Source organism: Vulpes vulpes, chromosome 5 (genome assembly GCF_048418805.1).
Source record: "Vulpes vulpes isolate BD-2025 chromosome 5, VulVul3, whole genome shotgun sequence".
NCBI classification, from domain to species: Eukaryota; Metazoa; Chordata; class Mammalia; order Carnivora; family Canidae; genus Vulpes; species Vulpes vulpes.
Window position 1 is genome coordinate 61094799 of NC_132784.1, and position 13098 is coordinate 61107896.

The 13098-nt window shown below is 50.9% G+C and overlaps 1 protein-coding gene across 5 annotated transcripts; it reads left to right on the plus strand.

The window, feature by feature from the left end:
* Positions 1-25: 25 nt before the first annotated feature.
* TMEM109 (transmembrane protein 109) lies at positions 26-12293 on the plus strand. 5 transcript variants are annotated; one of them, XM_072758172.1, is made up of 5 exons: positions 26-182; positions 3868-4019; positions 9035-9279; positions 10144-10246; positions 10703-12293. In XM_072758172.1, the coding sequence occupies exons 3-5, from the start codon at positions 9043-9045 to the stop codon at positions 11092-11094; spliced, it is 732 nt and encodes a 243-aa protein (XP_072614273.1). In that variant the 5' UTR covers positions 26-182; positions 3868-4019; positions 9035-9042; the 3' UTR covers positions 11095-12293. The 5 variants fall into 5 exon arrangements, with proteins under 5 accessions (XP_072614273.1, XP_025843226.1, XP_072614275.1 ...); XM_025987441.2 differs by having other exon boundaries at positions 57-327; positions 3868-3987; XM_072758174.1 differs by having other exon boundaries at positions 81-182; positions 3868-3987.
* Positions 12294-13098: the final 805 nt, after the last annotated feature.

The window sequence follows — 13098 nt, forward strand, 5'->3', positions numbered from 1 at the left end:
CAGCCTCCAGCACCTAACGGAAATTGCCCTTCCCCAGAATGCAACCGGGCAGGAAAGGGCCCGCCAGGGAGCCTTCGGCCATTTCCGGACCGACTCGGCGCCTTCCGTAGAGCGCCCCGGGGGCTGGCGCAGAGGAGTTTCCAAACTACATTTCCCATGATGCAGTGGAAGTTAAAGCCAAGGTACGGAGCAACGGTTTTTTGAGACCCTCTTCTTGCAAACTTTGGAGTGCGTGAGAACTTCCTAACGAACTTGTTAAAGCGCATCTTCCTGGGAGTCTGCATTCGAGAGTCTGCATTTTCAGCGTGTGCCCCACGTGCTTCTGAGGCAGGTGTATCTCCCACTACCCTTTGAGAGACACGGTTAGGTGACCGGTGAAAAAAAGCCCAGATCCAGAGGGGTAGAGAAACTAGCATTGAGGAAGAAACTGTTCTGGTCCTGCCTCCACTGCCGATTTGCGCAGTGATGATGGGCAAGTCATCACCTTCTCTACCCCTTTCCTACGTGATCGCCAGGCCCCTTCCAGCTCAGATCTGTGGGATTCTAAGTGGCTGTCTATAAGATGCGCTCAGGAATCACGTCCAGAACACATGGTGTGGGCTATGAAGGATCCAGACAAAGCAGGACAGCCAGGTGTGATCAGTGAAATCTTCTTGGCTGAAGAGGGGTGAATAAGCTTGATTTTTGACAGATGGGTAATATTCAAATAGAAGGGGGGAACAGAGAGCATACCAAGAGGAGAAAGCGTGAGCAAAGGCTCAAAGAGAATAAAAGTTGCAGCTATGAAGGGCAACACGACACAGTAGCCAAGAGCATGGCCTCTGAAGTCAGATTGCATGTGCTGTACTACCCAGCTAGTAAACTGTGTGAACTTCTCTGCCTTAATTTCCTCATCTGCAAAATAAGGGGGAATGATAAGAAAGGTTGAACTAGCTCAAAGGTTGTTGCGAGGCGTCAAATATTTAAAACGTGCTTTGGGGAGGGTACCAAGGTGGCTCAAGCCATTTCAGCATCAGACTCGATCTCAGTTCAGGTCTTGATCTTAAGGTTGTGAGTTCAAGCCCTGCGTTGAGCTCACGCCGCTGGGCATGAAGCCTGAAGCCTACCTAAAAACAGATAAAATAATGTAAAATAAAGTGCTTTGGACTTTGCCTGGCAGAGAGTACGATATACATTTTGGTGTTTGTTATCATTATCCCTGAATCCAAGCAAGATTGTTCAAACTATGATTCTCTCTCCTGGGCAGCAGTAAAATAGCATCCTAATTGGTCCTGCTTCCAGCCTAGCTTTATAATCCACCTTTTTCAGAACAGCTAGTGATCCACTTTCCAGGAAAAATCTATTTCTGCTACTCTCCAGGCTTTTCATTCATTCAACAAATATTGATTGGGTGCCTCCTAAGTGCCAGACTCTGGTCCGATAATTGAAGGTACAAATGGTGAACGAGATTTCTGTTCTCTTGGAGCTTACATTCTTTTATTAAGGCCACTCTCTGCAGGTGGCAGAGGCAATCAACACATAAGAAAATTCCAGAGAGTGGTAGGTGCTAAGAATAAAACAAATAAGAGAAAGATGGATAGGAGGTGATATGGATGGGAGAGATGGGCTGCTTTAAGCTGGGTATTCAGGGAGGGCATCACTGAGGAGGTGAAATTGTTTCTGAGACCTGAATGAGGGAGAGTGTTTCTGGCAGAGAAAACTTGCTCCCAAGTCATGCACCTTATAGCTCATACTGACCTCCATCACTTGGCTTTATCTTCCCTCCAGCCACACTAGCTATTTAAGTCCTCAAACTTAGCCCTTCTGGCTGGTTCTGCTACTTGGCCTGGCACACCTTGCTACTCTCTCCTCCCCTCTATTCCTTCCAAAGTAAACTTTGATCTCCTCTTAAATGGCACTTCCTCTGGAGCCTTTTTCTTGACCCCTGAGTGAAGTTTAGTCCCTACAGCACCCAGTAATTCTCTTCCAGGTCATTCTGGTAGCTATAATCATTTAAGTATTTCATTGTTTACAAGTATCTGTTTGATATCTGCATTTTCTAGACTGTAAACTCTGTGATAGCAGAACCATCATTGTTCTGGTCTGTTATTCCTCAGAGTCTAACCAGCACCTGACACACAGCAGGTACTTCATAGCTATTGTTGGTTGAATAAAAGGCTGCACAACAGGCCAAGCATCTTGAATATTGAGATGTGATAGGAAATAAGATGGATCCATTTAATCAGGGCCTTGAACCAGAGGTGATTAGACCCAATTGGGCTGGCAGTAGAAAAGCAGTTGAGCTATGGGATCATAGCTACATTTCCAAAAGATTCCTCTGTTAGTCACTTACTGGATGGGCTGGAGGAGGATAGCCTGGAGGAAGAGAGCCAGGAATCCATTAGTTGGACAAATCCTTACTGAGTACTCCTGTGTGCCGGTCAGACAATGTACTAGGCATTAGAGATTCCACTGTGAGCAAAAGCAGAGATGTCCCTATTCTAGGGAGCTTATGGTGTGACTGAAGAATGGAAAAATCAGGAAGTCCATTCAAGGCTTGTGAATTTCAAAAGCCAGCCCCTCAAGGATAGAAAGGATACAGGGAAATCAATTTTTGGGTAAATATTAAGGATAAGAACTTGATCTCAGTGTCCTCTTCACTCCCCTGGATCTCAAACTCCCACAGGGGAGATAAAGATCCCTTAGGTAGGAAAGGAAGACATAGTAAATATGGGATATATGCATATTTGTGGGCTAGATCCTGAGAAAGGAACTCTATGCCTTGCTCCTTCAGCCAAGGCTGCTGCTACTCGGGAATTAAGGGGACATATTGGCCAGTAGCCCAGGAGAAGCTCCATTTCCCGGGTAGATTTAGTGGCAACCTGTGTGGACAAGTAGCAGAAGAGTAGGCAAGACAATGCAGCTCAACTGACAATGAAGATTAGTGACTCTTTGGCCTCATGTTAATTTTCCAAACACTGTGTACACTCTGAAAACCAAGGTGGGAAGAACCCCGAACTGTCTGAGATTATTTCTACTACTCAGATGGAAGAGAGTTAGAAAGAAAATGACTTGCCATAGTGGGGAGATTGGGGAGATAAGGAAGTGGGGTGGAGGGAGTTGCATTTCTTGCACAAGAGTCTGTGACCTGAGAGTGGTAGTCCTACAAATCAGAAACATCTCACAAACACACGCAAATCTGCAACTGTTAGGAAAGCTGCAACTATTAGAAAAGGTAGAAGGTGAGCCCCCGGATGCTGGGAGAAAGAGACCCTTGGCTTAGGCAGGAAGATGGACGCACCTGAAGAACATTTAAAGGAACGAAGCAACTGGAGGAGGCGAGGGGCTGCTTGGTGCAGAGTTGTGTAGTCTGGGGAAAAGGCACAATCCGAAGGCTGATCCAGGGAGGATGGGAAAAAGAATTCTGACTTAGAGCGCTGAGATTCAGTAACGGTTTTAACGTCTAAGAGAAGATTCCCTGTGGCGCCCATGTGAGAGAGGTATTCGGACAGCAACTTGGATTTTTCTTCTTTTTTTTAATGTTCACTCTCCTTACTTGATTGAATCTTCACACCCTACTGTGAAGTATTTTAGGACTGTATAGTAAAGTTGAAAAGCTGAGATCAAGAGGGATGAAGCAACGTGCCTAGAATCACAAAGCAGGCAAGAGATCACCTCATTCCAAACCCCTGGTTTCTGGAATTCCAAACCCAACGATCTTGCCTTCTTTTTTTTTTTTAGAAATGGGGTCTGGGAGTTGGTTCCTTTCCTCCTCTAAAATTTAGCAAACATTTGGGAGCCATTTGCAGGGTTCGAGGTGGATGCAACTTCTCAGTACTGGTGCCTCTTCCTGCTCCTCTAACACCTTTTTCCTTTGTGCCTTTTCAGGGCGAGAGTGCCTCAAACGACTGGGTACCTCTTGGCTAGAACTACACTTCCCACAATGCCCCAGGAGGCGCTGCCTGGCTCGAGACTACACCGCCCGGAACGCTGAGGCCCGGAGAAACGGTGGGCTTCGACTCCGAATTTCCAAGATGCAGGTTATGTACTCCGCAGCCCACAGTCACGTCTCCCCCTTTTCCTGCCAGAGCCTTCCGCTCCCCGCTCGAACTTCCGACCCAGCTCTTTCCCGGGGGGACGCTCGGGTAGTGGTGGGCGGCGAACGTGAGCCCGGGGTCGCGCGCATGCGCCCACGGCGCGGAGTTCGGGCGGGAGAGGACCGGTCGGTCTCCCGGCCCCTCCCGCCTTGCGCGTGCGCAGACGATGAACCAACGCCCGGAGTTGAGGCGCGGGTTTGTCGGGGCGTTTTCACGAAGTCGCACGTGAAGGGCGGTCGTGGTCGGAGCCCGGTGAGTGCCGCTGGAGACGGGTTCAGGGGCAGACCGCGGAGCGGGGAGGCGGCCGCCGCCGCGGTGGGCGCAGGACGGGGCCGCGAGGCCTGGCGAGCGCGCCTGGGAGGGGTCCGACGGCGCCCGGCGGGGGCGAGGACCGCGGACCCGGATCCTGGTTGCTATGCAACAGGGAGAGTCGTTACTAGGTGACGGGAGGCAGGCGCTTCCGGGGTGAAGAGGGCTCGGAGCGCCGCTCAGAGGCCGGCCGGCCGCCCGGCTGGGGACGAGCTAGCGCTGAGCCCCGAGCTTCTGCCCCGCGGCCCAGCCTCCCGTGGCTCGCTCTGAGCCTCCAGAGGTGCCCCGAGCCCCCGGGCCGCACCGCGTCCCTCGCCCGCGACGCCACCCAGCAGGGCTTGGCAGGGGACTTGCCGTCCGAAATAGCACACGCCGCTGACACCCTGCCTGCGGGAGGCTGGGCCCCGGGGAGCAAGCTGCCCCTTTGCCCGTGGCCCTGCCCCCAAGCAGTTGCTGGGCAGCAGCTGTCAGGGTTGAGCGGGGGCTGCCCCCACCTGCCGGGACGCTGACTTCATTTTCCTGAGTGGTAGCTTCGCCCGGTCAAGGAGCTTCCTGTCACCGCAGCTGTGCTTCTCCAGTGGCTGCTGCCTATTTGGACCGACTTTAAAATAAGCCGCCTCTCCCTACGTCTCCCTTGCTACTCTGACAGCGACTCGACGGGCTTCTAATATTTAGCAAGCATCTATTAGTTGTTCTGTGCTAGGCACTGGGGATTCCAAAAAAAAAGTTGTCAAGTCTAACGGAGGCGCTCAAAGTCTGATGTGGGAGGCTGAGCCTAAAAACTGCTAAATTACGCTACAGTGTAATGAGTGGTGTGTTGGCAGTCAGTGTACTGCAACACTTCGGTTGACCCTTAAGGTCTACAAAACTCTTGCAGAAACATGTAGTAGTTCTTAACTCTGCTTAACCCCATTTTACGCGGAAGAGGCTGACATTCAGGTTAAGTAACAGGTATATGCTAGTGGCTTCTAGTTTGTGGCCTAACGGAGCCTGGGATGGAACTCTGGGTTCCCTTGTGCACTGCCACACTTTGGAGGCTTTGCCTAGAATAGACTTCTTCCTGTGCTGCTGATGGTTTGCGGCAGCTGTGTGGTTATGCATCAGAAATTATCAAGGGGCTCTAAAAACGAAATCTTTTCTTCGGGAGAGTCTAAGGTGGCCCCTAGTGGGGCAGACATTCTTGCTTGAACAGGCTCCACAGACCTTTCTGATTTGGGACCAGAACTGAAAACCACGGCTCCAACCCGGGCAGCTCTGAGCAATGATGGGGAAAATCAGGGCCAGCAGAGGGCACTAAATCAGCTGCCCCTCCTGCCACGTCGTGATTCATAGTGTGAAAGGAAGCCAACCAGAGGAAGGAGCCTTGGCTGGGGGGGTGTGGACTGCTCCACCCTGCCCTCTTGGCAAACCACACCTAAACATATAGTGCCTCCTCACTACCATAGTTAAGTGAAGCCGTTTGCCAGCTGATGTGGGTTCTCCTGGCCCTGTTCTCCTGAGCCATCCTGCAGGTCTTGCCCCAATCTTTTGGTGTTGTCATACCTCTTGGTACAAAACCGTGACCTGTAAGTCCAGCAGGTGGATCACCTCCTGGTGGAAATCAGGTTGTCCTCTCACTTTGAACTTGTTGCTGTTTGGTGGAACTTTAAGTACCTTGAGGGCAGGGACCTGGTCTTTCTGAAAGGGCATAGGGGTGTGGAACAAGCAAAGAGGCAAGGTTTAGATCCTGAGTTCTGGAAGCAAGTCTGGTTCTATTGTGTGAGCTTGAACAAGTCACTTGACCTCTCTAAGCGATAGTTTTCTGAGTAAAATGTAGAATAGCAGAACCTTGTCAGATTGTTGTAAGAGGTAATGAGAGAGTGAAAAGGCAAGCACTTTGTAAATTTTTTTTAAAGATTTTATTTATTTATTCATGAGAGACACAGAGAAAGAGAGGCAGAGACACAGGCAGAGGGAGAAGCAGGCTCCATGCAGGGAGGCCAATGTGGGACTCGATCCCAGGTCCCCAGGATCATGTCCTGGGCCGAAGGAGGTGCTAAACCGCTAAGCCATCCTGGCTGCCCACACTTTGTAAATTAAAAAGCACCGCGCGCGCACACACACACACACACAAATAAACTATGCTTAACACTATACATGCACAATCAACTGAGGCAGATGGCCACTTGTGTATATAAATAGAAATACACACACACCACACATACACACAATTTTTTGAAAGCCTACCATTTGAGGCCAGGCATTGCAGGAGACGAAGATGTTTGAGACTTACTTCCTCTCAGAGCTTGAGACTGCTTTGGCTCTTGACTGTCATGGCTTCTTTTTATTAAAAGTATTTGATTGGGCTGCAGTGAGGAGGAGGTATAATGACAATGAGTCTGATTCTTGCCACCTAGAAGAAATGAGAAGAAATCCTGTTAAATAAAACAGTTTGAAGAGATCACCAGCCAGTGATCTGCACTCTTATCTGCAAAAGGCATACTCTAGAATCCTGCTAGATTTGGTTTCTGGTGCACTTCCAAGGGTCAGCTGGCAAGGCAATGATGGCCTCACAGGGAGGGAAGGGGGATGTTTTTCCAAGGTCCCCTTGCTCCTGTTGACTGGGGCAGATGGCTGCTTGAAAGTGAAGGCTAGCACAGAATGCAGGAGGCTGCCGTGGGGGTGGGGGGTGGGCAGCTCACGTCACCCTGACCTTCTAGAAGAGAGACAACATCTGATCCCTCCTGGTGGAGGTCCTTGGATATAGGATCCAACCCAAGATAGCAGCTCTGCTCTCTAAAGTTCCCAGGGTGGTTATGACCCAGATAGTCAGATAGTTCAGGAATTGACCTGTACTTCCCTCATGTCTGACCACTGACAGACAGGAACCACCTGATTGTTGATTTATGCCAAAAAGAGTAGAAGAATAAAAGGCTTCCCGGCCTGAGGTCGCTCCCCACAAAAGCGTGTTTTGCAACCCTGCTTGATTCCACAGACCTCAAGAGGAACTTACGGCAGCTGTTTCTGGGCCAGAAAGTGCCCAGATATGTTATTTTTATAACTCTTACTTGGACTGTTATCCTTTTTACTAAGTAAGAATGGAAACATCTTCCTTCTACTCCATCCTGATGGCTCCCATTTCTGGCCAACTCCCTGAGCTATCTGGTAATTGCAAAAACTTCAAACACCTGGCTGTTCCTGCATCAGGGGCATGGCTTAGCCTCTGATCATCAGGTCTGAATCATGGAAACTCCCTGAAGCTACAGGCTCATTCCCGAGCCTGGAAGAGAACAGGGGATTTGTTGGTGCTGTTTGATATTTCTCGAGCACAGTGGCAAAGAGAAGGTGAATATGCAATTTTTTTTTTTTTTTTGGCTGATCCACACCTGCTTCAGTGAGTTGGTACTTGTTGGGTCTTAACTTGCCTGTATCATCATGTTACAGACAAGCTCAGAGCACAAAGCACAAGGTGGTTAAGTGAATTGTCACCAGCAATTCACAGAGATGATCGGTAGATGCCAAGTTTATTTTAGCTTATGAATAATCCATTGTGTGATTTTCTAAGTCACTTTTGAGACTGACTTTGGAGATGACACACCTGGCTGGTGTGTACAAGGAGTTGTACCTGGGTTCAGATGCCAGTTTCTCCACTTCCTGCTTCTCTGACCGCAATTTCTTCATCAGTAAAATGGAGGAAAGTAACAATGCTTACCTGTTGCCAGCTATCATATGAGATAGTTGGTGTCTGGTTAGCTTGTTATTAATAAAAATGTCTTTCCCTGAAGGTTTTGCTTTAACCTTTTGCCTACGTTGGAGGCTGGGCAGTTGAGATCATTCTGTGTCCGTAGATCTCAGCTTGGCACAGTGGGATCACTTGGGGGAGCTTTTGCAGGTCTAAGCGAAGTCACACCCAGATGGCAACATCAAAACCCCTGGGCTCAGGGATAGAGGCGGTAATTTTGAAGCTCCCAGGTGATGCCAGTGAGTAGCCATAGTAGAGATCCACCGTTACCGTCACTCCCTGTGAGCATGCAATTCAGAAGCAGAAGCTCAGGTTGAAATCCGGACCTTTCTACTTAGCTCAGTGACCTTGGGCAAATGCCTAACTCCTAAGTCTCAATATCTTCTCATTTATTTCCAGGATGGAGGTAATTCCCACCTCATATAGATGGTCCTGGAGAACAGATGGCATATATGCCATTCTTCCTTGCTTGAGCACGTGCCTAAGCACTTCTCTGTACATCATTACACAGCAGTAATTGTATTTGTGGGCTATTTTTTAAGTTGTTTTTTATATCAACTTCATCTTAAGTAGATTATATCTCCATGGGGACAAAGCCTTACAGTCTTACACATATTTTTATGCCCATAACACCTAAGATCCAGAAATGAGCCTTCAGATTTTTAGAACTGGAATAATCCATAGATCTCATCCACCCGAAGGCATCGAAGAATGCTTGCTGGTTAATTAATATGCAAGTGGTAAAAAATGTGAAAGAGGAACCTATGAATCAGATGGTTATTCCCAGCTTCAGTTGAAAGGCCCAGTTCTGCCTTTCTCAGCTAACAGGGTAGGGGTGGAGGAGGGTGTTGGGACAGGTCAAAGCTGGGACAGTAGGTGTCCGTTCCCGTTCTAACTCCCTGCTCACCCTGTGCTTCTCTCCTGGCAGACCCAGCCATGGCAGGCCCAGGCAGCAGCTCACCGTGGGGCAAGCATGTGTTCAAAGTCATCCTGATGGTCCTAGTGGCCCTCGTCCTCCTCCACTCAGCATCATCCCAGTCCCATTCAGACTTTGTGTCACCAGGCCAGCAGAAGAAGGAGGCTCCAGTTGATCTCTTGAGCCAGATGGGTCGTTCTGTGCGGGGAACACTGGATGCCTGGCTGGGGCCAGAGACCATGCACCTGGTTTCCGAGGTAAGGAAAGTGGTCCCTGCTATGACCACACACAGTGAAGAGAGTTAAAGGAGGAGAGGTTGTTCATGGCCACCCCATCTTGGCTCTACATCCTCTGTGTGTCATAATCTCTGGTGCGGAGAGCCCCACATTCCACGAAATGAAGCCAGACAGTACCTGCTCTTTGCAGTCCCATTGATTGAGTCCTGCCCTAGGGCCTTTAGCTCTTCCCCTTATTCCTGCCCCTTCTTGCCAAAAAGACTAAGAAATGAGCCAGTCTTTATAAACCCATGTCACTGGATGACAAAGTCTGATTTTGGTCTAAATCTGACCTACAGTCTTAAATTGGCAAAATATCAAGACCCAAATCCATTCCTTCACTGGTAGAGATAGAGGTAGGTCTGACTCAGGGGCTTAAGACAGGGCTGTCCCTTCTACCTAATGGCATGCCAGATGTGGCATCACGTATTTTCCATAGGTTATTCTAAACAGTTGAGATGGTTATTTATAAAATCCATCATCTGGTAGAGCTGATTGACTCCTTTTTCATTGAAACATCCTAGCCCTTCACAGATGTTGCTTCATGCAACCTCATGATTCTTGGGAGAACCTCAGTGTCACAGGGTGACTACTATGGAGATTTGATGAATTCCTCACACACATTCACCTACTACCATCACCAAACTGTTCTAGCAAATCACTTGATTTAGGGCCCAGATGCCCCGAGTTCCAGGTCAGGAAGGACAGATGGCCTGCTGTCCAGGCTTGGTGGGCAGATGTCTGGCTGAGAGATGGGACACATTCCTTCCAGGCCTTGCCCAGTCAGGCTCAGAGGCTTAAAGGACACTGATTGTGGACTCATCTCCTGCTCTGCTCTTTTCACAGACCTTGTCTCAGGTGATGTGGGCCATCTCCTCAGCCATCTCAGTGGCCTTCTTCGCGCTGTCTGGGATCGCTGCACAGCTGCTCAACGCCTTGGGACTAGATGGTGAGCAGCGGAGAACTAGTCAGGTCTCCTGGAGCTTAGCCTGTCACTTCCTTTGGTGGGGCTTTATCTTTTCAGGGCCCAGACTTTCCCCCCAGCTGCTTGACACCTGCCAGGTTTCCCCAGCGTTAAGTATAAGAGCTGGCTAATGACTGCCACCACCTTCCTGGTGTTTGCTTCATGTCAGGAAAAGCATTGTGCTAAGCCCTAGTATGTCATTTAATTGTTACCTGCAGCCCAGAGAATCACTCTCGTTTTGCAGATGGATTGGGTTCAACCAAAAGAAGTAATCAACCCCCAGCCAGCAGGAATAGGAGCTGAGATTCAGGCTCCCATCTTTGTGACCCTGTGGGAAAGGATTTTTCCTTTGCAAGGGGCTTCAAGCCTTCCCTTTTTGGGTCTCACCCCCGTGCCCTGACCACTCCAGGTTGGCTGATTCTGTGACTCTCCCTCTTCCAGGAGATCACCTCACCCAGGGCCTGAAGCTCAGCCCCAGCCAGGTCCAGACGTTCCTGCTGTGGGGGGCAGGGGCCCTAGTTGTCTACTGGCTTCTGTCCTTGCTCCTTGGCTTGGTCTTGGCCTTGCTGGGGCGGATCCTGTGGGGTCTGAAGCTTGTCCTCTTCCTGGTCGGCTTTGTGGCCCTGGTGAGGTCAGTCCCCGACCCCTCCACCCGGGCCTTGCTCCTCCTGGCCCTGCTGACCCTCTATGCCTTGCTGAGCCGGCTCAGTGGCACCCGGGCCTCAGGGGCCCAATTGGAAGCAAAGGTCCGAGGGCTGGAGCGCCAGGTGGAAGAGCTGCGCTGGCGGCAGAGGCGGGCGGCCAAGGGGCCCCGGAGTGTGGAAGAGGAGTGAGAAGGACCCCGGGCAAGGCCATCTTCATACCAAAGAACTGCACTGCTTTTGGATCGCACAGCCGTCCTTCCAGCCCCCCACCCCACTCCTTTCTTGAATTGTCAGAAGCTTCGTCCCTAGCAGTCAAAGAGGAAGACCATGCTGGTCCCCAGGGGCCCTGTCTTCTGAGGTTCTCTGCCTGGAATTGGTTGTCCTCACCCCTTCTCTCCTCCCAGCCTACCTCAGGCCAGGTTGGAAGGGCCTCCCCTGTGGCTTGTGCATCTGCCCTCAATGGGCATCTGCCAGTGTCTCCCTTCTGCTGCCGCCTCGCCTTCCTCCTGACGCTCTTGCTCTCCTGTCCTTCTGTGGCTCCTTCTTTGTCAAGTCTCTGCTTCTTTCCTGGTTGTCGCCTTCTAGCCCTGCGTTCCACCCAAACCACAGTCCCTCAAGGCATGTTCCTGTCCTCTTTGTTGCCTCACCACCATGGGGAAGAGGCAGGGCACCAGGGACCTGAGGCCCAGGGGCAGGTTCCTACCCGGGACTGGGAATGGGGACGCACAATGAGTCTGTTACAAGTGCCTTAATCCGAGCCAGCAGGGCCCTCTACTTGCCCGCTGCTATACTGTATGTAGGAAATTGCACTGTGGCTGCTTTGTGTGAGGAAGAGAGTTTTTCCCTTCAGAATCTTGATTCCCCTTCAGCCAAAGCAAAAGGTGACTGCTTCATAGGCTTGTGCCTGCAAGTGGGACCCTGCAGTGGCCATCAGGTCCCCCGTGGGGATTTCAGAGACACTGAAGGAGAAGCATCTTGTCTGCACAGCTCCAGATGGTTCTCCACCCCCTTCCTCCACTCATTGCCACCAGGGAGTTGCTGATCAGGGTCTACTCCAGTGGCCCAGGAGGAATGCAGGGCCGACAAACCAGAGCTGCACACCATGGCCCCTTCCCTTCACAAGCTCCGAGAGGGCCAGGGTGCCTGCCACTGGAGCCCTCTCACCACCAGGGGTCTCATTCTTCCTCTGAGGCTCTGGTGGAGGTGGGTATCCCCTGCCAGGGCCAGCACTTGATGTGAAGAATGAATTCAAATCCCAGCTCTTACTGTTAAGATTTGGTGTGGAATCACAGCTGCAGTGATACATATTTTTATCAGCGCTTGGTTGGTTTTAAATAAAATGCACGCTATTTTATTATCTTGTTCCACATAAAATGTATTTACTCAGAGTCTCGGTTGCTCTCATTTCTCCCTACAGCTTAATCCATTTCTGTGGAGGCGGGGCGGGGGGGGGGGGGGGGGGCGCGCGGGGGGGGGGCGGGGGGGCGGGGAGGGGGGCAAAAAAGAAGGCTGGTACCAGGTACCCTTCCCTCCTGGAGTGCAAGAAGTGAGGAAGGCATGCCGTCTTTACAAAACTTCCAGAAACTGACCTATACTGTTGGAACAGTGTGTCTGTGAGGGAGGGCAAGGGAGGTACCCCTTCCTCCATGTATGTAAGAGCATGAAAGGCTGCTCGCAGGCAGCCTATTTCCCTGCCCGCCCTCCTTTGCTCACTACATGGGAATTTCCTGCACTGTGGTTCTCAACCTGGCCTATAGTCTGGATCAGCTGTTGGGTAGAGGGGCCCAGGTATTTGGGGTTTGTTTGTTTGTTTGTTTTTTCTTTGTTTTTAAATTGCCACAGAAATGTTACGGTGCAGCCAAGTGCCCTGGCCTGGACTCCTCCTAACTGCCTGGTAGGCAGGGCTGGTCCAGGAGTCCAGGACCTGGGTGGCAGAACCTCCGTTGTGGGGAGCAAAGGGGCCCTCACCCCTCCTTGGCTGGCCCGCCTCTCCCGAGGATGTGGCTGGGCATGAAACTCAAGTTGTCTGCCCCTGAGGCCTTCCTCCACAGGAGTGGCCTGGGACTCTGCCGGGCAGGCCCAGATGATTGTCCCCGGGCCCCTGTCTGCCCGTTTTCGCCCCTGGGCTCAGGTCCCCAAATCCCGAATGCCAGTTCTGATACAGACGTCAGATGCCTTTACAGGTGAGTTGTT

Coding starts and splice junctions, on each gene's coding strand:
- TMEM109 (XM_072758172.1), top strand. CDS start 9,043: ATGGCAGGCCCAGGCAGCAGCTCACCGTGGGGCAAGCATGTGTTCAAA. Junction 9,280..10,143: donor CCATGCACCTGGTTTCCGAG/GTAAGGAAAGTG, acceptor CTCTTTTCACAG/ACCTTGTCTCAGGTGATGTG. Junction 10,247..10,702: donor CAACGCCTTGGGACTAGATG/GTGAGCAGCGGA, acceptor TCCCTCTTCCAG/GAGATCACCTCACCCAGGGC.